This window comes from Oryx dammah, unplaced genomic scaffold (assembly GCF_014754425.2).
Source record: "Oryx dammah isolate SB20612 unplaced genomic scaffold, SCBI_Odam_1.1 HiC_scaffold_2, whole genome shotgun sequence".
Lineage (NCBI taxonomy): Eukaryota > Metazoa > Chordata > Mammalia > Artiodactyla > Bovidae > Oryx > Oryx dammah.
In genome coordinates, this window is record NW_024070186.1 from 11,313,300 (window position 1) to 11,338,759 (window position 25,460).

The 25,460-nt window shown below is 48.2% G+C and overlaps 2 protein-coding genes across 7 annotated transcripts in view; one reads left to right on the forward strand and one right to left on the reverse strand.

Moving 5' to 3' along the window:
- Positions 1–3,803: 3,803 nt before the first annotated feature.
- YBEY (ybeY metalloendoribonuclease) lies at positions 3,804–8,226 on the reverse strand. 2 transcript variants are annotated; one of them, XM_040264644.1, is made up of 4 exons: positions 7,630–8,226; positions 6,352–6,480; positions 5,062–5,130; positions 3,804–4,062 (listed from the first exon to the last, which is right to left on the reverse strand). In XM_040264644.1, the coding sequence occupies exons 1-4, from the start codon at positions 7,837–7,839 to the stop codon at positions 3,976–3,978; spliced, it is 495 nt and encodes a 164-aa protein (XP_040120578.1). In that variant the 5' UTR covers positions 7,840–8,226; the 3' UTR covers positions 3,804–3,975. The 2 variants fall into 2 exon arrangements, with proteins under 2 accessions (XP_040120578.1, XP_040120584.1); XM_040264650.1 differs by lacking the exon at positions 5,062–5,130.
- Positions 6,715–25,460, forward strand: part of LOC120881030 (minichromosome maintenance complex component 3 associated protein) — a 45,175-nt gene continuing 26,429 nt past the window's right edge. Inside the window, exons 1-11 of one of the 5 annotated variants that reach the window (XM_040264596.1) lie at positions 6,715–7,595; positions 9,376–10,694; positions 13,255–13,478; positions 15,653–15,731; positions 15,958–16,102; positions 17,334–17,524; positions 19,783–19,922; positions 21,251–21,448; positions 21,774–22,042; positions 23,184–23,346; positions 25,286–25,446. In XM_040264596.1, the coding sequence (XP_040120530.1) occupies positions 9,482–10,694; positions 13,255–13,478; positions 15,653–15,731; positions 15,958–16,102; positions 17,334–17,524; positions 19,783–19,922; positions 21,251–21,448; positions 21,774–22,042; positions 23,184–23,346; positions 25,286–25,446 (2,783 nt within the window). In that variant the 5' untranslated portion in view covers positions 6,715–7,595; positions 9,376–9,481. Of the gene's footprint in view, positions 7,596–7,924; positions 8,070–8,178; positions 8,377–9,375; positions 10,695–13,254; positions 13,479–15,652; positions 15,732–15,957; positions 16,103–17,333; positions 17,525–19,782; positions 19,923–21,250; positions 21,449–21,773; positions 22,043–23,183; positions 23,347–25,285; positions 25,447–25,460 lie in introns of those variants that run through there. The other 4 variants (XM_040264588.1, XM_040264603.1, XM_040264575.1 and 1 more) reach the window with 4 other exon arrangements.

Here is a 25,460-nt window from a genome sequence, read left to right on the forward strand (position 1 = left end):
GCTTTGCATGGTGTGATACTGTGGCATAGTAAGAAATGTGTATTTGGTTTTGTCCTGCTTCCTGGCATACAGCTCCTAAAACCTTTGTAATCCCGACAGTATGCTAATGAGGTGACTCTGGGCCCCTGGAGGGCTTCAGGAGGATGGGGGCTGGTTGTCCGAGGAGCCCACTCTGATTGGAGGTTGGAACTTAAGCCCCACCCCCAACCTGAGGGAGTGGAGGCTGGAAGTTGAGTCAATCACCAGTGGCCAATGACTGAATCCATCAATGCTGCAGAACCTCCATAAATCCACTAGAAGATTGGGCTGGTGAACATTTGGGAGGTGGTGCACACCCTGCTCCAAGGGGACGGACGATCCTGTGTTCCAGACCCTCCCAGACCTCACCCCATGCACATCTCCAGCAGGCTGTTCATCTGTGTCCTTTACAATAAAGCAGTGTTCCCTGAGTTCTGTGACCATTCTAGCAAATTACAGAGCCCAGGGGATGGGGAGGGTTATGGGAACCTCTGATTTCTGGTGAAGTTGGGCAATAAGTATCTTGGTTTAGAGTGGGAGGCATTTTTTAAAAAAAATTATTTATTTTTATTTATTTGGCTGCACCAAGTTCTAGTTGCAACATGCGGGATCTAGTTCCCTGACCAGGGATCAAACCTGGGCTCCCTGCATTGGCAGCTCAGAGTCCTAGCTGCTGGACCACCAGGGAAGTCTTGAGAGGGTTAATAGCCTCGGTAGGGAGGCCAGGATAAGATGGCTGGATGGCATCATCAACTCGATGGACCTGGGAGATGTCCATGGGAGATGGGAGAAATGTCAGTAACCTCAGATATGCAGAGACACCAGCCTTATGGCAGAAAGTGAAGAAGAACTAAAGAGCCTCTTGATGAAAGTGAAAAAGGACTGAAAAAGTTGGCTTAAAGCTCAACATTCAGAAAACGAAGGTCATGGCGTCTGGTCCCATCACTTCATGGCAAATAGATGGGGAAACAATGGAAAATAGTGACTGACTTTATTTTCTGGGGCTCCAAAATCACTGCAGACAGTGACTGCAGCTGTGAAATTAAAAGACACTTGCTCCTTGGAAGAAAAGCTATGACAAACCTAGACAGCATGTTAAAAACAGAGATGTTACTTTGCTGACAAAGGTCGGTCTAGACAGTCAAAGCTATGGTTTTCCTGTAGTCACGTATGGATGTGCGAGTTGGACTACAAAGAAAGGTGAGCACCAAAGAACGGATGCTTTTGAACTGTGGCATTGAAGACGACTCTTGAGAGTCCCTTGGACTGCAAGGAGATCAAACCAGACAGTCCTAAAGGAAATTAGGAAGGACTGATGCTGAAGCTGAAGCTCCAAAACCTTGGCCACCTGATTCAAAGAACTGTCTCATTGGAAAAGACTCTGATGCTAGGAAAGATTGAAGGCAGGAGAAGGGGACGACAGAGGGTGAGATGGTTGAATGGCATCACTGACTCGATGGACATGAGTTTGAACAAGCTCCAGGGATTGGTGATGGACAGGAAAGCCTGGAGTGTTGCACCCATGGGGTCACAAAGAGTCGGACATGACTGAGCGACTGAACTGAACTTGTGGGCCTGAGCCCTTCACTTGTGGGGGCTGCACTGGTTCCTGGCAGTTAGTGGTAGAAGTGTTGTGAGGAGAGGAAATTTTAATGGTTGTGCCAAGTGCCCTGGTGGGGGTGCTGGTGGGGCTCCCCTCACCAAGATGTCAAGGACCATGAAGCAGGAGGCACTGCCTGTGCCCTGTGGACCTGGCGTAACTCTAAGGACACACCCAGGACAGTAAAGGGCTAGGAACCCAGGCAACACCTGGAGCAGGGGCTCTGCTCAGGTGATGCTGGATTTGCAAGGGAGCTCTGGAACCAGGCATGTATGGATGTTTGAGGGCTAGACCATAAAAGGCTGAGCACCGAAGAATTGATGTTTTTGAACTGTGGTGTTGGAGAAGACTCTTGAGAGTCCCTTGGACAGCAAGGAGATCAAACCAGTTAATCCTGAAAGAAATCAGTCCTGAATATGCATTGGAAGGACTGATGCTGAAGCTCCAATACTTTGGCCATCTGATGGGAAGAACTGACTCACTGGAAAAGACCTTGATGCTGGGAAAGATTGAAGGCAGGAGGAGAAGGGGACCACATGGGATGAGATGGTTGGATGGTATCACCAACTCGATGGACATGAGTGTGAGCAAGCTCTGGGAGGTGGTGATGGACAGGGAGGTCTGGTGTGCTGCAGTCCATGGGGTCACAAAGAGTCAGACATGACTGAGCAACTGAACTGAACTGAAGTGGGACCAGGCAGCATGTTTCTGGGTGAGGAGGGCAGGGGGTGGGGGCAACCAGTGGAATGAGACAGAATCAAGAAGCCCTGTGGCCAGCAGATGGCCTGGCTGCTGATGAACCGTGCAGTGGCCTTCCCTCAGATTCAGGTCAGGACACTTGCTCACATTCTGTACTAAAATTCAAGGGCTGTTTACAACCACATATTAAAACACCCAATTAATAAGAAAAAAGGAAAAACCAGTAGAAAATGGGCAATAAGACATGAGCAGTTGCCCATCTGGTGGAGGGGATACCAACGGGGAGGGTCACTGGTGAGAGAAACACAGGATGGCTGTGCTGTACGCATGGACGCTGTCCACGTGGAGGGTCAAGGCACACCCAGGTCCCTTGGAACCTGGTACCAGGTAGCAAGACCCAGGGGCCACTGCTATGGGCTGCCAGGGTGGGCAGGCAGGAGGGACACACCATCCAACTCTGGAAAGCTTCTCACTGCATCACGCTGTCAATCTGGACCCTCCTCCAGCCCCAGCAAGTCTGCTCAGACTTGAACACAGAAGCAAGTCGCCTGTGTCCAGACATGACCAGAGGTCCTGAGGGGCTGGCTCTAGTGGCAGGTGAAGAGCCTCCAAACACTTGCTGGCAGGACCAGAGGGTCTCAGGACCCTTTAGTCCCTTAAAAGGGCCCAGAAAGCAGAGATCTGGGGTCTTAACTTTGGTCTTTGCCATGTTAAACTCTAAACTGAAAACAAGCTTAATGATTACAAGCAGGTCATGCAGCCAGCAGCTCAAGGAAAATGACAGACCCGTGTCCCCAGGAGCCAGTGAAGTCCAGGCTCAGGATGCAAATGCAATGGGAACTGCGTTTTCATGTTTCTAAAATCAACTTATGGGAGAAACCAAATTCTTAGAATCATAGTTTTCTGAGTTTTAGAACCTCCAAGAGGCAGTGTTTTGTTGCCCTGACTCGTCTGGAGCTCCGTGGAGAGTCTGGTCACATTATGGTCAGTGCTGGGGCCTGAGGTCGAGGCGACCAGGCCCTGAGTTGGCTCAGTGCCCGCCCCCTCCACATCTGCCCCACTTGTGAGGTCAGAGTGTAGGCACAGCTCTGGAGAAGGCTCTGGGTGACCCCTGGGTTTACTTTGCTGTTCCGAAGGCAGGACTGAACAGGACTGACGGGAGGGAGCGGTCTGACAGGATGGGATGTGGCAGTTGGAGCTCTGCTATGCGGGTTCCATGGCAGAGGGCTCAGGAATGACCCACGAGCAAGCAGGGGCGGGTGATGGTGAAAGAAGAGCTGAGGGTCCCCCGGGGTGGGGGTGGGTCGGCTGGCCTCGCAGCCATCCTGCTCCGGTGGGGGCTGGGTGGGGCTGAATCCAGCAGGAGTTCAAGGGAGGGCACACCCACCCGGGCTCCTTGATCTGTCCTAAGATGGGAGAGATGCCCCTATGCCAAAGGCAGAGCCCCAGGGCAGGGGTGGCTCCCATGCCCCATCTCTGTATGATCTGAGAGCTGAGAACTATTTTATTTACAACACTCAAAAATAGCACACCGACTGTGTCCTAAACAAAGGAAGGACTGGAAGTTGCCCCACAGGGCAGCAGTGGCCACCGAGACCCTCAGTGTGGGGGCACCTTGATCTCCGGGGCCACCTTCCAGCCATAGTGTATCACTTCCGTCAGAAGAGGCCTCTGCTCAGGGGCTGCAGCCTGGTCCCCATGTGCTTGTTCAGCTCCTGGAGAACCTGCTTCTCCTTCTGGTACATCTGAAAGAAAGGGGTGGAAACCAGCTCTGGACTGGCCCAGAGGCCTGGCCTCCCCTGGCCCTGGGGCTCTCTCCCTGAGGCCCATGCCCTCCCACACAGCCCAAGGCTGGCAGCCCCAGGACAGAGGAGCTCCTGGTGTGAGCCTTGGAGCCAGCAGGGGCAGGGGGTGGGGGGCCAGGGCTGAGCTGGTGGTCTTGGGTATGAAGAGGAGGGGAGGGCCTATCTCGGGGTTAGAAGAAGGGGTCAGACTGGGTGACTTGCTCCAAAGCCTGGGAGCGGGTGTGTGAGGACAGCCCCTCCTGGGGGGAAGGGTGGGCTGGTGGGAAACCGCCCTGGAGCGGAGGGCAGCGGAGCTGAGGAGGGGAATGAGGGGGCTAGAGCAGGGTTAGGGGTGGGGGACAGAGCCAGGGTGTGGCTGGTGTGGACCCAGGAGCCTCGGGAGGCCAGAGGGAGGCCAACTGTACCAGGACCATTTTGTTAATTTTCAAAAAACGTTTTTCTATGCAGTTCAGAGAGCCTGTTTGATTATGAACATAATTTGAGTTAATAAAACGCAATTATGATTCTATAACACAGACCTTTATTAACTGAGTAAATACTGGTAGTCTTTGAGGAAACAAACCACCACATAATAGGTCTGGATCAGACACTCTAATGTCCTAAATCCTGTTTCCAACTGACAAATATCATCACAATAACTCTCATAAAGATTTTAACGTTAAGTCATTTCGGGATTTCATGAAATTCACAGCAGCATCTCTCCTCGGACTTTTCAGTAGTGAATGAATAATGCAGTTACGAGCATTTAGGGAGCCCAGTATTTAAAACAAACACCGTCTCTTTTATAAAATGGGCCCTACCAACTCCTCGTTTTGCTGCGTTTCTCCATTTGGTTTTCACACTGGACAGCAGGGGCCAGGTTGCACAGCCTGGTTTCTGGAGCCTGGGCTGCAACGCAATGTGTGCCCGTGTGTGCTGCAGACAGGGCAGGGCTCCTACCTTCTGCCATTCGGCCTCCGTGCTGTGTGTGAAGCCCAGCAGGTGACAAAGCCCGTGGGTGGCAGTCACCTGTCAGAACAATTAAGAAGCTGCCTCACAGGGGGTCAGGATCAAGCCATGAGCTGGGGTGGTGGTGGTGGTGGCGGTAGTGGAGGAGAAGGAGGAAAAAATCAGGGAGGGCTAGTGGATGCCCAGTGGGAGGTGAGGAAGCCTCCTCTGGGCCCAGGCAGGGCTGCGGGCAGGTGGTGAGGTCACAGGGGTGGGGTCTGGTTAGCAGGAGTAGGTCAGGCCCCTGTAGTGGAGTGTGAACATCAGGATCTCCTCTGGGGTGGGGGGAGCTGTGGAGACATGGAGAACCAGGGCAGGGGAAAGGGAGGTACCCAGCGTTGCCATGCAGGTGGCTGCCAGCTGGGAGGAGAGTGGGTTGGCCTGGCCCAGTGCCAGGGAACAGGATCCTAGGAGTGCGGGCTGGTCCTCCACTGTGGGTCTTCTAAGATCCACTAAGAGACTTCTCAGAAGGTGTTGGGGAGTGGACAGTGTCCACAGGTGACCCTAGCCCAGAGCTCCCCGGGGCACACAGACGCTAGTCATGGAGATCCTGGAGTTGAGACCAGTGCTAAGCAGTGCTGTCTACGCTGCGGTTCTCACCACTTGCAGGGAGAAAGCACACCCTCCTCAGCAACCCTGACGCCTGAGCACAGGGCGTCTTGCTGGGAAGTTCAAGTCTCGGAAGCACTAGGATTCCCCAAAGATGATACTTTAGGATGCGGACAAAGGGAGACACCTCCATTGAATCCATGGGGACACTGAAACACGACTCAGTCACACCCTGCTTTCCAGAACACTCCCGCCATCCTGCCATCCTTCATGGCATCAGGGGAGGAGACAGATCTAAAGGTCCTGGAGGCCAGAATCCTGCCCACTTCTAGCAGTTCAGTAAGAAGCTCCTTCAGCCTGTCTGAGCTAGCTAAATGGCAGCCAGCTCATCTCCAGAGGCCAAGCTAAGAATCAGGCCACTCCAGGGGCTCCCTCCTCCCAGGATGCTTCCTGTCTCCTCCCCTCACCCAAAGCTGCCTCAAGGGCAGAGACCCATGCCCCAGGCTCTCCTCTCTGAGGTGTGGTGGGAGGGCATGGCCCCTGCCTGCGGGTTTCCCCCAGGAACCCTTGTCCTACACAAGGATTATGGTGTGGATGTCCGCGTCACCTCCACAACCTCTTCTCATGGCCTGGATGAAGGACATGGGCCTCTGCTTTTCCCATAAGGATTTGTCATTTCAGCATCCCACTTACAGTCAGGATGTCATAGTATTCTTCATCTTCCTTGCACTGCTGGAAGATAAACTCCACACCCAGGAAAATGTCTCCTAAATTATAGTCATCTGGAAAGTCGGGCTGGGGGATTTCACCTGCTTTCAGATTCTGAAAATGAGGAAATACACACTTGCAGAACATGACCTCAGAACACTAACTGGCCACAGGCCCACAGGTTTCCACCCTGAAAGACCCTGTGTTGCTACTTCCAAGGCAGACAAATCAGGGGCTGTGGCAGGGACACTACACACGACTGACTTAAGATGTTCCCACACTGTCAAAATAATTCTTTCATCCTTCCTAAAGCACAACCACCCAGCTCCAAAACATCTGTGGAGCTAAATCACCTCATTGATACAAATTTACATTTCTGTTCTTCCCAGTTTTGATACTGATTACATGTTCCCACATAAAGACCAGTCCATTCAGCTGAGGACTGTTCACACTAAGTCAGTCAAATATTTTTATTTCTTTTTATGGAGAATAAATGGACACTTTAATATATTTTTATATTGAACACGTTGAACATTTAATTCTCTTTCCTTTTTCAATTTATTTCCTTAGGTGTGATCCTAGTGGATTAAACAGTTATTAAGACTTACATCAGGTAAACTGCCAGCCTGCTTTCCAAAAGGGCTGCCCCAATTTATGTGGCCACTAACAATGCAGGAAGTCTCGAATGAGTCATTCACATAACATAGGTAATAACCTGATGCGTGTGTTAGTTGCTCAGTCGGGTCCAACTCTTTTTGACCCCATGGACTGTAGCCTGCCAGGCTCCTCTGTCCATGGGATTCTCCAGGCAAGAATACTGGAGGGTTGCGGTACCCTCCTCCAGGGGATCTTCCCGACCCAGGGATGGAACCCTGGTCTCCTGCATAGCAGGCAGATTTTTTTAAACTGTTTGAGCCACAGGGAAATCCTCATAACCTGACAGCACATATTTGTTTAAAATATTTGCCCGTCTATCCTTTTATTTTCAGAGTTATTTAAATTTTCAACCCGTACATATCCATTATCGAATCACACTTAAAACTGCAGAAGCGCTTTCTCTTTAATTTACCGTTACTAGGAGGGCGGGGATCACCCTCCCTCCTTCAGCGATAGGCCTAGATCAGTAGCGATGGTCACATCTTACTCCCTACTTCCGTGTGTATTTGAAATTTTCCGAGCAACACGGACAATCCTGTCTGTGGTGTAATTAACGGAATTCACAGCGGAAGGTAGGCCGGACGAGAACAGGAGGGCAGCCTTTACCTCGTGAAAGGGGAAGGAGAGCACGTCAGTCGGGGTGTCTTGCTCTCGGTAGATCCTGTTCATCTGCTGGATCTTCCGGTTGTCGACGCAGACAACGCCCACGTCGAAGGCCCGCACGCCCAGGGCCCCGCGCACCGCCTGCAGCCTCTGGCGCAGCAGCGCGCGCCGCAGGGGCACCGCCCGCTGCAGATTGCGCAGAGCCAGGCTCATCTCGACTTCGGGCCGATGAATCGTAAAGCCCGCGGAAGTTCTGTAGCAACGCACGCGCACGCACGCTCACGTCACCCCGTTCGGTGGAATTCGTTGAAAACTGTCATGGAACGTGCGCTTTACCGAGAGGAAGACGCAGCACGAGGGGCCTGGACAGACGGTGGAGTGCGGCGCGCCGGACGGCCGGTGACACACACTAGAGAACGGGCGAGAGGGGAGGGCCCAGCGGTGTAGGGGTGCATGGCGGGCCCAGCGCGCGCCGCCCCACTCTGGGGAAGAGGCGCTTACTGAGCAGAAGCGGGCGGACGGGGGTGTGGACGCCGCGCCCCGGAAGCCCCGCCGCCGCCGCCCGGCCGGAGAGCGGAACCCGCGCGCGGCCGGGCCCGGGCGGTGCTGGGTGGCGCGGTCCCGACCGGAAGTGGGTCCGCGGTGTTTTCTGTTCGCGGGCCGCGGGCAGCCCTGGCCTAGGCGGCCACGGGCCCTGCGTGCGTCTCTAGCCGGAAAGGACGGTGGGCGGCCGCGTCCCTGGGCTAGACGGTGAGCACGGCGCGGGGCCCTGGAGGGCGGAGGCCGCCCTCTTCCCCGCCGCCTCGGCCGTGTTGCTAACCGAGCGGGGCTGGGGGAACGCGGTGGGCGCGCGGCCAGGGGCGCGGGGATGGGACATGGCGGGTCCCGGGGCGCAGGGGCGTCGGCGGGGGCACACGGCCGGCAGGATGCGGGGGGTGGTGCGCGGCGAGCGCCGAGCCCACCCACTGGCCCGCCCGAGATTTGGGTTGCGCTGCACCCGCGATCTGGCGGGGCTGCCTGTCTTTAAAGAGCACTATGTACTTCGAGCTAGATCCTGGGGGTGGCCGCCACTGTATTAAAACGCAAATTATTTCCTTGTTTGGAAAAAGTATTTGGTGCTCTGGTTACTGGGAGAAAAAATTAGATGGAAGGAAACATTGAAACACTAACTTTTTAACAGTGTTACATTGTAATTCTCTGGCTGTGGAGATTGAAAGACGTCAGAAACTCCTGTCTTGTAAAGTGCAACTGGCATATACTTTCTTATTGCTATTTTAGGTTTTCCATAAATTTACTGATTCAGTAAGATGTTTTGATTTTTTTTTTTTTTAAGTCTTAAAGGATCATGCTTTAAACCCCCATAAGTGAAGTAAAGTCGCTCAGTCGTGTCCGACTCTTTGCGACCCCATGGACTGTAGTCTACCAGGCTCCTCCCATGGGATTTTCCAGGCAAGAGTACTGGAGTGGGTTGCCATTTCTTTCTCCAGCGGATCTCCCCCACCCAGGGATCGAACCTGGGTCTCCCACATTGTAGGCAGACGCTTAACTATCTGAGCCAAACCCCCATAACAAAGTAATTTATTTGTACCATCTTCTACTCTGCACTCCCTCCAGTAAGGTGGGGTACCACCATTTGGCTCTCAGAAAATAAGAATTAGTCCTTTGCTTTGCCTGGCATGTGATTAAAAATTCTAATTTGGTGCCTTCCAGCACCACGTAGTTGTGATTGTCTGAATTTTTGTTTTTCAGCTTATTGTGGAGATGGGGGGAGCTCCCTAGTTAAACAAACCATTTGAGGAAGAGGACTACTTTTCTACACGTATTATTTATTGCCTACTAGTAACTTGCTCAGAAGATGAATCCAACTAATCCTTTCGGTGGGCAGCAGCCTGGTGTTTTTCAAACATCTTCCAGTAGCTCCATAGGAACATTTCAAGCTAAGCCACAATTTCGGTTTGGTCAGCCCTCTCTTTTTGGACAAAGCAATACATTATCTGGAAAAAGCTCAGGATTTTCACAGGTGTCCAGTTTTCCAGCATCTTCTGGACAAAGTCATTCTTCAGTGCAAATGTTAGGATTCTCTCAAACCTCAAATGTTGGACTCTTTTCTGGACTTGAACACAGTCCAGCCTTTGTAGCTGCCTCTGGGCCTTCGAGTTCACGTGTTCCTGGAAACCCTGGATTCAGTTTTAAGTCCCCCAACCTTGGAGCATTCCCAGCTATTTCTACTTTTGCCCCAGAAACTGGAGAAAAAGCAAGCTCTGGCTTTGGGAAAACAGAATTTGGCTTTAAACCTCTGGAAAACTCAATGTTCAGACCAATACTGGGGGCTGAATCTGAGCCAGAGAAAACTAAGAGCCAAGTTACTTCTGGATTTTTTACATTTTCCAATCCAGTCAATAGTGGACCTGGGGGACTGGCCCCCTTTCCTTTTTCTCAGGGGACAAGTAGTTCAGCCACCAATTCAAATTTTACCTTTTCAAAACCAGGCAATAATAATTCATCATCTGCCTTTACCCCTGCTTTGCCAAATCAGAATGTGGAGGAAGAGAAGAGAGGCCCCAAATCACTGTTTGGAAGTTCTAGTAGTACCTTCACTGCCTTCCCCATGTCTTCAGGGTCCTTGGGTGAACCCTTCCCAGTTGGCAAAACAGGTGTCAGACAAGGAAGCGAAGAAGCTGTTTCCCAAATGGAGCCACTTCCCAGCCTCATGAAAGGACTGAAAAGAAAGGAAGACCAGGATCGGTCCCCAAGGAGGCACGGTCATGATGCAGCTGAAGACCTGGACCCTCTGTCAAGGGGTGATCATCCTCCAGATAAACGACCTGTTCGCTTGAATCGACCCCGAGGAGGCACTTTGTTTGGGCGGACAATACAGGATGTCTTCAAAAGCAATAAAGAAGTAGGTCGTCTGGGCAACAAGGAATCTAAAAAGGAAACTGGCTGTCTTGAGTCTGGGGAAAATGACCACTTGGTCATCCCAGGAGGGAGTCAATCTGTCCCGGTACCTTCCCGGCTTCCAGGTGTGAATAAAGAGGAAGAAACTGAAAGCAGAGATAAAAAAGAAGGTACGTTCTAGAAAGTATAGAATACAGTATATCCTGCTGACAGGTTCTTGGTAAATTTCCCCGAGTATTAGCTTGAATCTCCTAGTTCAGTTCAGTTCAGTCGCTCAGTCGTGTCCGATTCTTTGCGACCCAATGAATCGCAGCACACCAGGCCTCCCTGTCCATCACCCAACTCCCAGAGTTCACTCAGACTCACATCCATCGAGTCCGTGATGCCATCCAGCCATCTCATCCTCTGTCATCCCCTTCTCCTGCCCTCAATCCCTCTCAGCATCAGAGTCTTTTCCAATGAGTCAACTCTTCTCGTGAGGTGGCCAAACTACTGGAGTTTCAGCTTTAGCATCATTCCTTCCAAAGAAATCCCAGGGCTGATTTCCTTCAGAATGGACTGGTTGGATGTCCTTGTAGTCCAAGGGACTCTCAAGAGTCTTCTCCAACACCACAGTTCAAAAGCTTCAATTCTTTGGCACTCAGCCTTCTTCACAGTCCAACTCTCACATCTATACATGACCACAGGAAAACCCATAGCCTTGACTAGACAGACCTTAGTCGGCAAAGTAATGTCTCTGCTTTTGAATATACTATCTAGGTTGGTCATAACTTTTCTTCCAAGGAGTAAGCGTCTTTTAATTTCATGGCTGCAGTCACCATCTGCAGTGATTTTGGAGCCCCAGAAAATAAAGTCTGACACTGTTTCCACTGTTTCCCCATCTATTTCCCATGAAGTGATGGGACCGGATGCCATGATCTTCGTTTTCTGAATGTTGAGCTTTAGGCCAACTTTTTCACTCTCCTCTTTCACTTTCATGAAGAGGCTTTTTAGCTCCTCTTCACTTTCTGCCATAAGGGTGGTGTCATCTGCATATCTGAGGTTATTGATATTTCTCCCGGCAATCTTGATTCCAGCTTGTGTTTCTTCCAGTCCAGCGTTTCTCATGATGTACTCTGCATAGAAGTTAAATAAGCAGGGTGACAATGTACAGCCTTGACGTGCTCCTTTTCCTATTTGGAACCAGTCTGTTGTTCCATGTCCAGTTCTAACTGCTGCTTCCTGACCTGCATACAGATTTCTCAAGAGGCAGGTTAGGTGGTCTGGTATCCCCATCTCTTTCAGAATTTTCCACAGTTTATTGTGATCCACACAGTCAAAGGCTTTGGCATAGTCAATAAAGCAGAAATAGATGTTTTTCTGGAACTCTCTTGCTTTTTCCATGATCCAGCGGATGTTGGCAATTTGATCTCTGGTTCCTCTGCCTTTTCTAAAACCAGCTTGAACCTCAGGAAGTTCACGGTTCACGTATTGCTGAAGCCTGGCTTGGAGAATTTTGAGCATTACTTTACTAGCATGTGAGATGAGTGCAATTGTGCAGTAGTTTGAGCATTCTTTGGCATTGCCTTTCTTTGGAATTGGAACGAAAACTGACTTTTTCCAGTCCTGTGGCCACTGCTGAGTTTTCCAAATTTGCTGTCATATTGAATGCAGCACTTTCACAGCATCATCTTTCAGGATTTGAAACAGCTCAACTGGAATTCATCACCTCCACTAGCTTTGTTCGTAGCGATGCTTCTTTCCAAGGCCCACTTGACTTCACATTCCAGGATGTCTGGCTCTAGATTAGTGATCACACCATCATGATTATCTGGGTCGTTAAATCTTTTTGTACAGTTCTGTGTATTCTTGCCACCTCTTCTTAATATCTTCTGCTTCTGTTAGGTCCAGACCATTTCTGTCCTTTATCGAGCCCATCTTTGCTAAAATGTTCCCTTGGTATCTCTAATTTTCTTGAAGAGGTCTCTAGTCTTTCCCATTCTGTTCTTTTCCTCTATTTCTTTGCATTGATCGCTGAAGAAGGCTTTCTTATCTCTTCTTGCTATTCTTTGGAACTCTGCATTCAGATACTTATATCTTTCCTTTTCTCCTTTGCTTTTCACCTCTCTTCTTTTCACAGCTATTTGTAAGGCCTCCCCAGACAGCCATTTTGCTTTTTTGCATTTCTTTTCCATAGGGATGGTCTTGATCCCTGTCTCCTGTACATTGTCACGAACCTCATTCCATAGTTCATCAGGCACTCTATCTATCAGATCTAGGCCCTTAAATCTATTTCTCACTTCCACTGTATAATCATAAGGGATTTGATTTAGGTCATACCAGAATGGTCTAGTGGTTTTCCCTACTTTCTTCAATTTGAGTCTGAATTTGGTAATAAGGAGTTCATGATCTGAGCCACAGTCAGCTCCTGGTCCTGTTTTTGTTGACTGTATAGAGCTTCTCCATCTTTGGCTGCAAAGAATATAATCAGTCTGATTTCGGTGTTGACCATGTGTAGAGTCTTCTCTTGTGTTGTTGGAAAAGGGTGTTTGCTATGACTAGTGCATTTTCTTGGCAAAACTCTTATTAGTCTAGTTAACCCCCTACAAACATTAGGGATCCTAACATATAGGATCCTGGAGCAGGTCTCAACAGCCATAAAAATTTTCTTTGCTCTTTCCTAGTTGATGCCCTAGTAAGTGGAAACCGTTGCATCTGATACATTTTTGTGACTGTTCATTGATCCCCTAGATTCTCTAAGAGGAACTCCTGGCCGTCAGAGTAAGAGGAGTGAGAGCACAGACAGTCTTGGGGGCTTGTCTCCTGCTGAAGTCACAGCGATCCAGTGCAAGAACATCCCTGACTATCTCAATAACAGAACCACTCTGGAGAACCACTTTGGCAAACTTGCTAAAGTGCAGCGCATATATACCAGGCGCAGCAAAAAGCTGGCAGTGGTGTATTTTTTTGATCATGTGAGTACTCCAACAATGTAGTTCATGTGCGTGAGAAAAAAAAATAGGCTTTAAAGTGGCAAAGGTAGAGTGAACTTTGTCACTTTAAAACTTATTTTTAAAAATCTGTCAGTTACTTGTTAGAATTTAGAAAAGTACTCTAATGTCTTAATTTGGAGAAACTGGAATAGCACTGTTTTTTTCATAAATTAGGTTTATTTGTGAAAAATTTGCAGTTCCAACTGAATGCAGTGTTCTAGAAATTCTAGGCGAGTGATGCCCGTGAAGTCAGATGTCTCTGAAGCACATGGAGATGTCTTGTAACCACACAGCAATTTTTCAAAGTTGAGTTTTCTTGTTTTGTTTTTGATTTTATTTTATTTGCTGATAGTACAGGATCACCATAAACATTCAGAACAATACAGGAAAGGTAAAATCTTGTAATCCCATCTTTCAGAGAGAACTGCTGTTAATTGCTCCTATGCCTTGACTTTAATATGTGTATATATACCTACATGCATAACACATTGGTTGTAGGGTATATGCTTACATGAGCTGCTACATTATGTAGCTTTATATCTTTTGTTATTTTTTTCTGAATATTCTTGGGAAAATTATATTCTATAGGTATTTAGAAAGCATGTTTTCATTCTTTTTTAAATGATGGAGGTGTTACCTGTCAACATAGAGGAAAAACCCAGAAAGTCCTATGGCAGGGGACACAAAATCACCCATAGTTCTATCCTCTAAGATAACCACCTATGAATATTTTGGATAACGTCTTTGTAAATATATAGTCACATTGTTTTTACAGAAATGATCTACAGATATGACTACATATCCTGTTTGGTAACCTCTTATGTGGTCATTTTTAGTAGGTTCTGAAATCAACGAACAGTCTAGATTAGAATGAGGTCATTAAGAGCTACATGACTTTCTATCCTGTTTACCTACTTGGCCAACTTTCTGTTTGTGGACATTTCTGTCCATTTATTTTTTATTATATCCTTCATTTAAGTTCCTGAGAGTAGAGGTTCTGTGCCCGGATATGCACAGTTTTAGGGCTTTTGCTGTTTATTCCTTTCTACTGATTTTTTTTTTTTTCAATTCAGCAGCATTAACTACATTCATAAGTGTTGTACAACCATCACATTATCTAGTTCCAGAACTTTATAATCCTCCCAAACAGAAATTCTGTAACCACTAAGCAATAACTCCTCATTCCTTCCTTCCTCTAGCCCCTGGTGACCTCATGTCTACTTTCTAGCTCTATGAGTTCATTTGTTCTAGATATTTCATATAAGTGGAATCGTATGATATTTATCTTCTTGCGTCTGGTTTATTTCAGTTAGCATAATGTCTTCAGGGTTCATTCACGTGGTTGTATTTCTTTCTTTTATCCCAGGTATGGTTGTCCCACAGTTCGTTTATCTGTTCCCCTGTCCGTGAACCTCTTAGGTCTTGTGAATAATGACGTGAAGCCAGGGCAGGTCTCTATTCAGGACCCTGCTTTCACTCCTGTTGGTGTATACTTGGGAGTGTAGTTGCCAGGTCATACCGCAGCCTTCATGTTTTTAAGGTTATTCCTGTCTGTTGCAATGTCCTTTTTCTTCTAGCTGAACCTTAAAAAATACTTATATAGAAAATATATAAATTGTCATTGTCAGCAGTTCATTGATCTACAGAAAGTTGAGGTCCACTCGTCACCCCTTTCTCTCCTATTAGAGCCAGCACAATTATCTAGTGTGGTGTATGTTTTCCTAGACATTTTCATAGGTATATTTACAGGTATGCTGACATACAGTTGGTTTTGTGTATGTAGGTTTTATGGTAAAGTGTACCCCGTGTGTGTCATTCTATAGGTTTCCTTTGGGTTTAAGTGTTCCTTGGCCGTCTTTCCATTGTTCTTCAGAAAATCATATGGGGAGAATTATCTCATCAAATGCCAATAGGGCCAAGTTTATGGATTCTATCACAGTAGAGTCATTAATTTCGATAAGGAGAAATCCAGATACATGCTATAAGATAGGTAAGGGAGATGGGGACCGTGGCGGCCATGGCTGGAGGCAGGCAATGTGGTCAGAACACATAGCTGTAGAGGTATAGCTCTGTTGAACAGAACGCATGTGAAAGCTTGATCTCGTTTCCTTGGTCTCCTGATGCTGTTGTCCTTTGTGTTGTGGACTGTTTTCCAGGCTTCTGCAGCCCTGGCCAGGAAAAAAGGGAAAGATTTGCATAAAGATATGACCATCTTCTGGCACAAGAAAAAATTAAGTGAGTTTTCAGTTCTCTGCACAGTCTCTCCTGCTTTGTGCAAGGCCTTTGAGTGCTGAGTGTGAGCCTGATCCCCAGTGTGGGGTGAAGTGGGGCTGGGGCTGTCTTACTTCCTTGGTCTCCGTTCTAACAACATCCTGCCACAATTATAACTTTCTCAGGAAGACGCCCCCAAGTTGAATGACTTGTGGTATCATTAACTCTGTCCTGATTTTTGCGTCCTCAGGTCCCAACAAGAAGCCCTTCTCCCTCAAGGAGAAGCAGCCAGGCGATGGGGAAGCTGGCCAGGGCACCGAGGACACGCCCTTTCAGCACTCCCCGCTCGGCAAGCCTGGGGTGAGGACTGCGACTAGCGGCCTCCTGAGTAAAAGGTGTGGCTGGTCCTTCCAAATGCCACTGTTCTAACAGGGCAAGTGGGTTCTTGGGCTTCTCCTGTCACTGACCTCAAGGGACTTCGTAGCCGTCGTGAGATAGCATGGAAGGGAAGCGGGTGATTGCTGACACCTGGATGGGGACTGAGGGCTGTGGAGAGGACCTGGGGGGCGGGGGCGGGGGCTGCCCTGGGCCCCTCCTCTCCCTCAGCCCTGCGGCCCGCGCAGTTGCTGTCATGCCATCTGTGTGATGTATATGCGTACAGACAGTCGCTCTTCTCCTTAAAATGTGTAATTGGCTGCACACCATGTTCCTAATCGCCACTTGTAGCCGTGGCTGTAACTGCGCAGCCCTGTGCAGAGTCGCAGGCCAGGTCTAGCGCACAGGCTCCTCCTGCCTTCCCCTTGGCTTGCGGCCCGAGACTCCCGTGTGGCCCCTGCCTTCCGTTTCACAGCAGGCCAGCTTCTGTTTAATCCTGCTTCACGTATTTTGGCCACTGGATAGTTTTCCTCACATTTTGCAGTTAACAGTATAGTTGCTGATTTGCTTTTGTTTTTTCCTTTCTTTACATCCTCTTTGACATTCAAATTCACAGAATGTTGAAAACCAGCTAGAAAATGAGGAAGCTCACAGAATCCCCTGTTCTTTTCAGTACATCCTTCTACTGAAGGGAAGCTGTGTTTGAAAACATGCAGGCATGGTATTTCCTCATGGTGTTGAAGTGCTTTTATTTCCCTCTTAGTTTCATGTCTTTGAGATATCTACAGGTAATTCATTTCAGGGCTTCCCTGATAACTCAGTTGGTAAAGAATCCCACCTGCAATGCAGGAGACCCTGGTTTGATTCCTGATCGGGAAGATCTGCTGGAGAAGGGATAGGCTACCCACTCCGGTATTCTTGGGCTTCCTTTGTGGTTCAGCTGGTAAAGAATCTGCGTGTGATGAGGGAGACCTGGGTTCGATCCTTGGATTGTGAAGATCTCTGGAGAAGGGAAAGGCTACCCACTCCAGTATGCTGGCCTGGAGCATTCCATGGACTGTATAGCGGTTTAAAGAGGAGACTGTGGGTGATGTGAGCCTGATGTGGTGGTGCAGCTGCCTCCCCTCTGTGCTGGCTGCTGTCCAACTTTGGAGGAGCTGGGTGTCCAGGACGATAAAAGAAGTGTTTGGATGTGGAAAAGATCCAGACGCCTGATGGATACAAGGTCTTAGCATGTTGTCTTCCTTCTAGTTCTCCTGTGAAGAAGCCGAGTCTTCTGAAGGCCCATCAGTTTGAGGAAGACCCTTTTGATGAGAGCTCCGAGGGCTCTGAGGGCCTCGGGCCGTGTGTGTCCTCCCTCAGTCCCCTGATAGGGACCGTGGCTGAGACGTCTGAGGAGAAGTACCGCCTGCTTGACCAGAGGGACAGGGTCATGCGGCAAGGTAAGGGGCTGGTCTCGGCAGAGGTGGTCTTCTCGGGAGCTGTGAGGGACGGGGTGGCCCTGGTCTGGGGGGCTTCGCTGCTCTTGGGTCTTGGGGCCTGTGATGTGTACCCGCGATCCCTGTTGCTTTCTGGTCTCCTGAGGCTGTGAGTGTAGATGTGGACTCAGTGCAGGTGTGTTTCTAATGTAATCTTATTTTTGGAAGAATGCCAACACCATTGATACATGCAGGATTAAATAATTTAAAGGGCAATTTTTTAGACATTGAGAAGACATTAAAGATCAAAACTTTCCATTTAATAGAAATCACCACAAATAAAACTACAAAAGATGTCAGTCCAGGGGGAAAGTCTGTAACTCATGACAGACAAAGGGCTGATTTCCAGGTACAGAAAGTCCTGTAGAGTCAATAAGAAAAAGACCAACTCCAGTAGAAAAATGAGTAGAGTCTTGGAGGTTCGGAAAAGGAATTGTCAAGAGTTGACACTTGGAAATTCCCTGGTAGTCCAGTGATTAGGATTCAGCTTTGGCTTTGGATTATATCCCTGGTCAAGGAACTCAGATCCTGCAAGCCGTGCAGCATGGCCAAAAAAGAAAAAAAAAAAGTTACCTCTTAAACATGTGGATGGAAAGGGGAAAGATCCAGCTGCTCTCTGCCCATCATGTGGCAGAGAGATGAGAGGTCTCATACCGCCCCATCCCTGGGCAGGCTGCTCGGAGGAGTGAGTCGGCAGTGTCTCTAGGCTCAGGGGAACAGTGCTTTTGACCCAGCATTCCCCACCCAGGAGTGTGACCTACAAACTGCCCCATGCATGTGTGATTTGTTTACAAGGTTTTTTGTGATGACAAAGATTGGAAAGTGACTGTCCACATGGTGGGATTCTAAACAGCCTGAAAGAAGACTGGTGTTTCTTGATGGAAAAATGATCAATGTTTATTGTGAAGTGGAAGAAGCAAGGTGTGGGAAGTGTACAAAAAGGGGAGTGTGTGTGTCCACATACATGTGAGTGTACTTGGCCTGTGTGTGTAAAGTCATGGAGGTGAAGAAGGATCACTCACATAGCTGGTCAGGAAGCAGGGAGCAGCGTTGTGGGGTCCCATTTGGGATGTTGTACCTTTGGAATGTTAAACCATGTGAATGTATTTAAAGCCTATTCAAAAATCAGATATCCTGTTAACACTAAAAGCTATGTACAGTGACCAAAAATAAAACCGCACACGTGCTCTTTGCAGAGTTTTTTTCAGAATTAAATTTTACCTGCAGGATTTTGTAGAAGCTGGAGAAGGCAATGGCACCCCACTCTAGTACTCTTGCCTGGAAAATCCCATGGACAGAGGAGCCTGGAAGGCTGCAGTCCATGGGGTCGCTGAGGGTCGGACACGACTGAGTGACTTCACTTTCACTTTTCATGCATTGGAGAAGGAAATGGCAACCTACTCCAGTGTTCTTGCCGGGAGAATCTCAAGGACGGGGGAGCCTGGTGGGCTGCCATCTATGGGGTCGCACAGAGTCAGACACAACTGAAGTGACTTAGCAGCAGCAGCAGCAGTACAGGAATAAACACGTGTTTTCCTTAATACAGTAATAAAAGCTGCTACCGTAGGTTATGTCATTGACATGTGATTTTTGTATTCCTAAAAGAATCATTAATAGATATTGGAATTTTTAAAAATAAAATAAGATGTGAATGTTTTGAATTGTGAGGTTGTTGCATTTCATTTCATTTAATAGATACTTTGGTAACTGTGTAGTTTTGTGGGTAATAGTTGTTTATTCAGGTCAGGATCCAGCTAACTTCCATTAATGTGATTCCTGTCAAAAACATGATGAAATACTGAGAGTTTTGGAATGCTGGCATATTTTGAATATTTTCTTTCAAGAGAGATTGATTCTTGGAACAAAACATTGCAGCTTGATTGTTCATCATTACAGTCATTGTAGGAGCCATAAAGACCCATGTGTGGCCCCCTCCCTGCCACCGCGTGCTGTGCCCTGCAGATCTGTGACTGTTGGAGATCCACCCGGAGAGAGGAGAAGGCCTGGAGGGTCTCATGGTCTTGATGGCTTGTCACCTGGTGTGATAGGCAGTGCTTTCCTTTCTCTGAGGCCCAGTAGTGTTTTTTAGATTTTTTTTCCTTTGTAAAAGAAAGGAAAAGAATTTTTATTTTTATTTCTCCTTTTGTCATTGTGAAAATGCACTTCTCTGGCTTCCCAGTAACTGTGTGGTACATTTTTACTTTTTACCTGATTCTGTTTAGCTCGGGTGAAAAGGACTGACCTGGACAAAGCAAGAACTTTTGTTGGGACGTGCCTGGATATGTGTCCTGAGAAGGAACGGTACATGCGGGAGACCCGGAGCCAGCTGAGTGTGTTTGAAGTGGTCCCAGGCACTGACCAGGTAGAGCCTCACATCCCCGTGGGTTGCTCTCCAGGCTGCTGTCCATGTTTAATCATTGGGGTGGAGCGGGGTGTGCTGGGGAGGGAAGGCTGGTTTCATGATTTCTATGTGTATTTGATTTGGGGGTTGCTTTGCTAGAATGTGGTGGGGATATGCTATTAACAAGCATATTTATTCCATTATTTGTATCATGAGGCATGTATGAAGCAGTCTTATGTAAGGTGACTGCCACATGGTTCCCTAAGTTATGGAAATACATACAAATCTATGTTTCGGAAATTTAAAAAAATTTTCCATTTCTTTTTGCTTTTCACAAAAAAGCTTATTTGCTTTTGCTTATTCCTTTTTATGTTTATGTTTTGTATGTTTGAGGTTATGCTCTAGGTATTTTGTATGAATCTTTTTCACTTAAAATTCTGTCATGAGTATTTTCTTTTGTATGGTAAACTCTTTAAAAGCATTTAAAACTTTACATATAGGCACACTACTTGATTATGTAACTCTTTCAGAACTCCCCTTTCTGCAATCATCAGGCTGTTGCTGATTTTCCACTGTTACTAACTCTGTTGGGCATGCTATGTACAACGGTTCTAAGGTATTCAGCTTCCTTCCCTCTGATAGATTCCAGGAATGAAGGGCTGTGCCAGAGGTGTGACGTTTCCTAAGGTTCCTGAACATGAGTAGATGCATGTTCCAAGTTGTTTCCCCAGAAGTCTGCACCATCTTAGATTCATTTTCTCTCTGTTAATTTTCCTTCGGGTTTCTCCTTTCCTGGCTAGGGGTTTTACGGCTGCCTTCACCTGTCTCAGGGTCCTCAGCAAGGTGGCAGTTGTCAGGCAGGTGCCCAGGGCAGGGACTCGTGGCTTTCCTGCTTCCACCGTCAGCCGCAGGCCTCCAGCCTCTTGCAGCTCTGGCCTCTGGAGGGCCTTCCCCAGAGCCTGCTGCTTCTCTCTTGCCTCCTCACTGCCAGCTTTGTTTCTGGTCCGTATAGACAATCTGGTACATGAGCATGGCTGAGACCTTTTAAAATCTTTATCAAGTCCTTAACCTGTAACACCCCGGCAGATGTGTCTTCACTTAAGTTTTTCCACATTTTGATGGGGTAGCCTGTTTACTCCTGGTCATGTTTGCCAAAAACAAGTTTCTTTATTTTGCTTTTAATTGTTAACTTATTTTGTGTTCTAAAATATTGTCTTCTGTAGTATTGACCTTGCTTGTGTGTGTGTGGGGGCGGGGTTGGGGGGGTCTTCCCCACCTTTGGGCACAGCAGCGGGGAGGCTGGCTGGGCCCCTGCCACCCAGCTGCTCGTCCCTGCTCCCCACGCCCAGGTGGACCATGCGGCCGCTGTGAAAGAGTACAGCCGCTCCTCAGCCGACCAGGAGGAGCCCCTGCCACACGAGCTGCGCCCCTCGGCGGTGCTCAGCAGGACCATGGACTATCTCGTGACCCGGATCATGGACCAGACGGGGGGCGGCCTGCGGGACTGGTACGACTTCCTGTGGAACCGCACGCGGGGCGTACGGAAGGTATCGGCCACTTCTGGCGGGGAAGCTAGAGAGACTAGAAAGCACACTTGAAGTCTAGAGGGAAAATGAGAGCTCTTGTCATTTTACTCAGTTACATTTCATCTGTAACAAAAGAAATACACTGTTCCTTAAAATCATTACAAAGTCCTGTTAAAATGTGCTTGATGCTTGTTTCAGATTGCAGTCTGAGAAATTCAGGTAATGGTGATTTTTCTAATAGTTGATCCTCACGTTTGGAGATGTGTTGAGACCTGTGTGTGCATAAGATGTGTGCTTGCACACGTGTGTGGCATGTGTGTGATTGTTCTGCCTCCCTTGTGTCCAGGACATCACGCAGCAGCACTTGTGTGACCCAGTGACGGTGTCTCTGATTGAGAAGTGCACCCGGTTTCACATCCACTGTGCTCACTTCATGTGTGAGGAGCCCATGTCCTCATTTGACGCCAAGATCAACAACGAGAACATGACCAAGTGCCTCCAGAGTCTGAAGGAGATGTACCAGGACCTGAGGAACAAGGGCGTGTTCTGCGCCAGTGAGGCGGAGTTCCAAGGCTACAACGTCCTGCTCAATCTCAACAAGGGGGACATCCTAAGGTGAGCTTTCCAACTCGGAAGTCAGCCTAAGCTGCAGGGAAAGGCATACTGTAACCAGAAAGAGAGCTTTCAGGATCGGTGGTGGCGGCACCGGGGACGCTCTGGTGTCGGTGTTAGTGAGAAAGCTGGGCTCAGTGTGCAGCCCCTGAAGCCGAGCTACCGAGGGAGAGGCTGGGGCTGCCCAAGAGCACCTGAGCATCCTGAGTGGGCCCCAGACACTTCGTGAGGACCAGTTCTCCTTGTCAGCTGGAGAGGATGCACTCAGCGAGTGGGTCCCTTATCAGAGTAGTGCATATGTGCACTCAAACCTCTTCAGAGATCTTAGTTGAAAATGGTGTGAAACAGAAGTGCTAAGGGTGGGATATCAAGAATGAATTTTAAACCTGTAGACATTAAATGATACACCTGTAGACATTTCTGTGAGGATACCAGAGTCCCCAGGCCCTCCATTCCTGTCATTGGTAAACTGGATTTCCTTAAGTTGAAACTTGTTTTCAGCTTAGTGTTTTCCCTGAGAACCTGCTTTCAGAATATCTTAAGTGTGTGATTGATTTTAAGTTTTAAAATTAAGCCTTACGGATAAACTAGTCAGGGAAAATGGCTGTGTAGTCTTTTCATATATGATAAGCATTTGTATCCTATCTTGAATAATTCAGTCAAATCAGTAGTTTTTTCCCCCTGCCCTTGCTGCACAGTTTGTAGAATTGTAGTTCCTTGATCAGAGATTGAATCCAGGCCCTCGTCAGTGAAATTATAGAGTCCTAACCATTGGACTGCCAGGGAATTCCCCAAATCAGTTTATTTCTAAACAAAACAAAGTTAAACTTTGTTTCTTAAGCAGCGTCATCAAACACTGGTAGCTGGCAGTAGTTGGCATTAAAATAACTCTTTGATTTGATAATCCTTAAATTATTGCTCGAGTCTGTTTATTCATCATCTTTTTAAAGAATACCTTTGCTGCCAATCCAGCCCGTCAGGGTGACCTTGATGCACGTGAGCCGTGAGCACACTGCACTGTGACCACCAAGACCTTCTACTTCAGTACAGTTGAGATCTTATTTCATTGTCAGCTCTGTTTTTGTGGAAATTTTGTCTCATGGAAGATCACTTTCTAACCACTTCTATCTCCTCTGATTAACAGAGAAGTGCAGCAGTTCCACCCTGCCGTTAGAAACTCCCCTGAGGTGAAATTTGCTGTTCAGGCCTTTGCTGCATTGAACAGTAATAACTTTGTGCGATTTTTTAAACTAGTCCAATCAGCTTCTTACCTGAACGCTTGTCTTCTGCACTATTACTTTAATCAGGTGAGTACTGTCACTGTCCTTGAAGGAAAAGGCCATGCACTGGGAAACACTCTTCTGGCTCAGATGAGAGAGGTCTCTTCAGAACAATCTCGCTTAACTTCAGCACTATCATTTTTCACGGGAACAAAGAAACCAGAAAGCAAACTGCATGCACAGACCTCTAAGCTAGAATTTAACAAGTGTTGTCTGTCTTCAGTTTTGAAGTGAGCCTGATGATGCTAAATTCATTTCAGTAAATATCTGAAGTGCCTGGTCTTTGTTGCACTGGGGTTACAAAGACTGGCAAGACCAGTTTCTTACCTTGGGCTTTGTGTAGAGTGTCATCCTGATCTCAGACTCCCACAGTCAGGTCTAACGCCCCTGAAGCACCCGGGGAAGATAAAGCAGTGGCCCTGCCACCTCACAGCAGCCCCTGCACCCCAGGGTCCTCGCCAGGAGCCCCTGGGCTGGTGGGGTAGGGAGGGGCTGCACCAGGCTCCTTGGGAACCTGCCTGGCCGGTTTTATGACTCTGGCTCATTCTTCTTCTTTGGTCACAAGGTCCTATAAGCAGTGACTAAGCCCACCATCCCATTGCAGGCAAAGAATCTGCAAGTTTGCTCATTGTCATGGAAGAGGAGGAGGAATTTCCAAGAGAACAGAAATTCTGGAACAAATGAAAGGATTTCTAACAAAGTGCACTTGGGAGTTGATAAATACAACTGATAGTATTTTTACAATGAGTATTTAATGTTACGAGAATGTTGACCATTTGTATCCACTTTAATAATTTTAAACTGAGAAATCTAAGCATTTTTTCTTTAGAAAAACAGTGTTTCACCAGCAGTAGCCACAGGGTCCTGTTTTCCTCACCTACAGCAGCACCTTCCTGCCCTACAGCCACAGCACGCTCCCGCCTCAGGGCCTTTGCAGCTGCTGTCCTCACTGAACCACACAGAGCTCCCCTCCTCCAGGTCCTCGGCAGGGCCCACCCTCGCCACCCCACCCTCCTGTGCTCCCTGTCCTCCTCCTCGGCTGCCCTTCCTGTCCCACTATCACTGTTGAATGCACTCTGCATTTTGTACACACATATTGTTCAGTGTCGGTCTGTCCTGCCATGTCAGCTCTGTGAGGACAGGGCTCTTGTCTGTTCATTGCTGGACCCTGGCATGGACAACGCCAACCTTGAAGTAACACTGTCAACCCGGGTTGGGTCGGTTAAAGGACACGGAAGAGGAGGGAGGGTTACTGGAGCCCTGGGACCAGCTGACATGGCAGCCTCTTCGTGTTTCCCTCTGCGTTTGTAAAGCGCTCAGTGTGACGCTGTGAAACAGCTTTTACTCAGTTTCATGTCACACACTCCATGGCATTCTATCATCTCCGTGGTGAGTTTTAGTAGCTACACAGGTTTCTGTTGAGTGGAGGAGGCACTGCTGGTGGGTGGTTTGGTTTTTAGTTTTTCTAATAATGTCTTCATGGCCCAACCAGTTCCATGTGTGAAACTGTTTGCTTTGCATTATCTCTGGGCATCTTCTGATGAGCAGACAGCCCAGTGAGCACTAAGCTGAGTCCAGGGTACTTTCCAAAGGGACTGAGAGTCCCTTGGACTGCAAGGAGATCAGTCCTGAATATTCAGTGGAAGGACTGATGCTAAAGCTGAAACGCCAATACTTTGGCCACCTGATGCGAAGAGCTGACTCATTTGAAAAGACCCTGATGCTGGGAAAGATTGAGGGCAGGAAGAGAAGGGGACGATAGAGGATGAGATGGTTGGATGGCATCACCGACTTAATGGACATGAGCTTGGGTGAACTCCAGGAGTTGGTGATGGACAAGGTGCTACTGTTCATGGGGTCGCAAAGAGTCAGAAATGACTGAGCGACTGAACTGAACTGAACTGAGCACTCTGGGGTCATGGGCCCCTGACCTGCTGTGACTTGGTGACTTGGCTTCTTGTTTCAGATCCGCAAGGATGCTCTCCGAGCGCTCAATGTGGCGTACACGGCAAGCACACAGCGCTCTACCATCTTCCCCCTGGATGGTGTGGTGCGCATGCTGCTGTTCAAAGACAGCGAGGAGGCCACGAACTTCCTCAACTGCCATGGCCTCACTGTCTCTGACGGGTAAGCACCGAGGC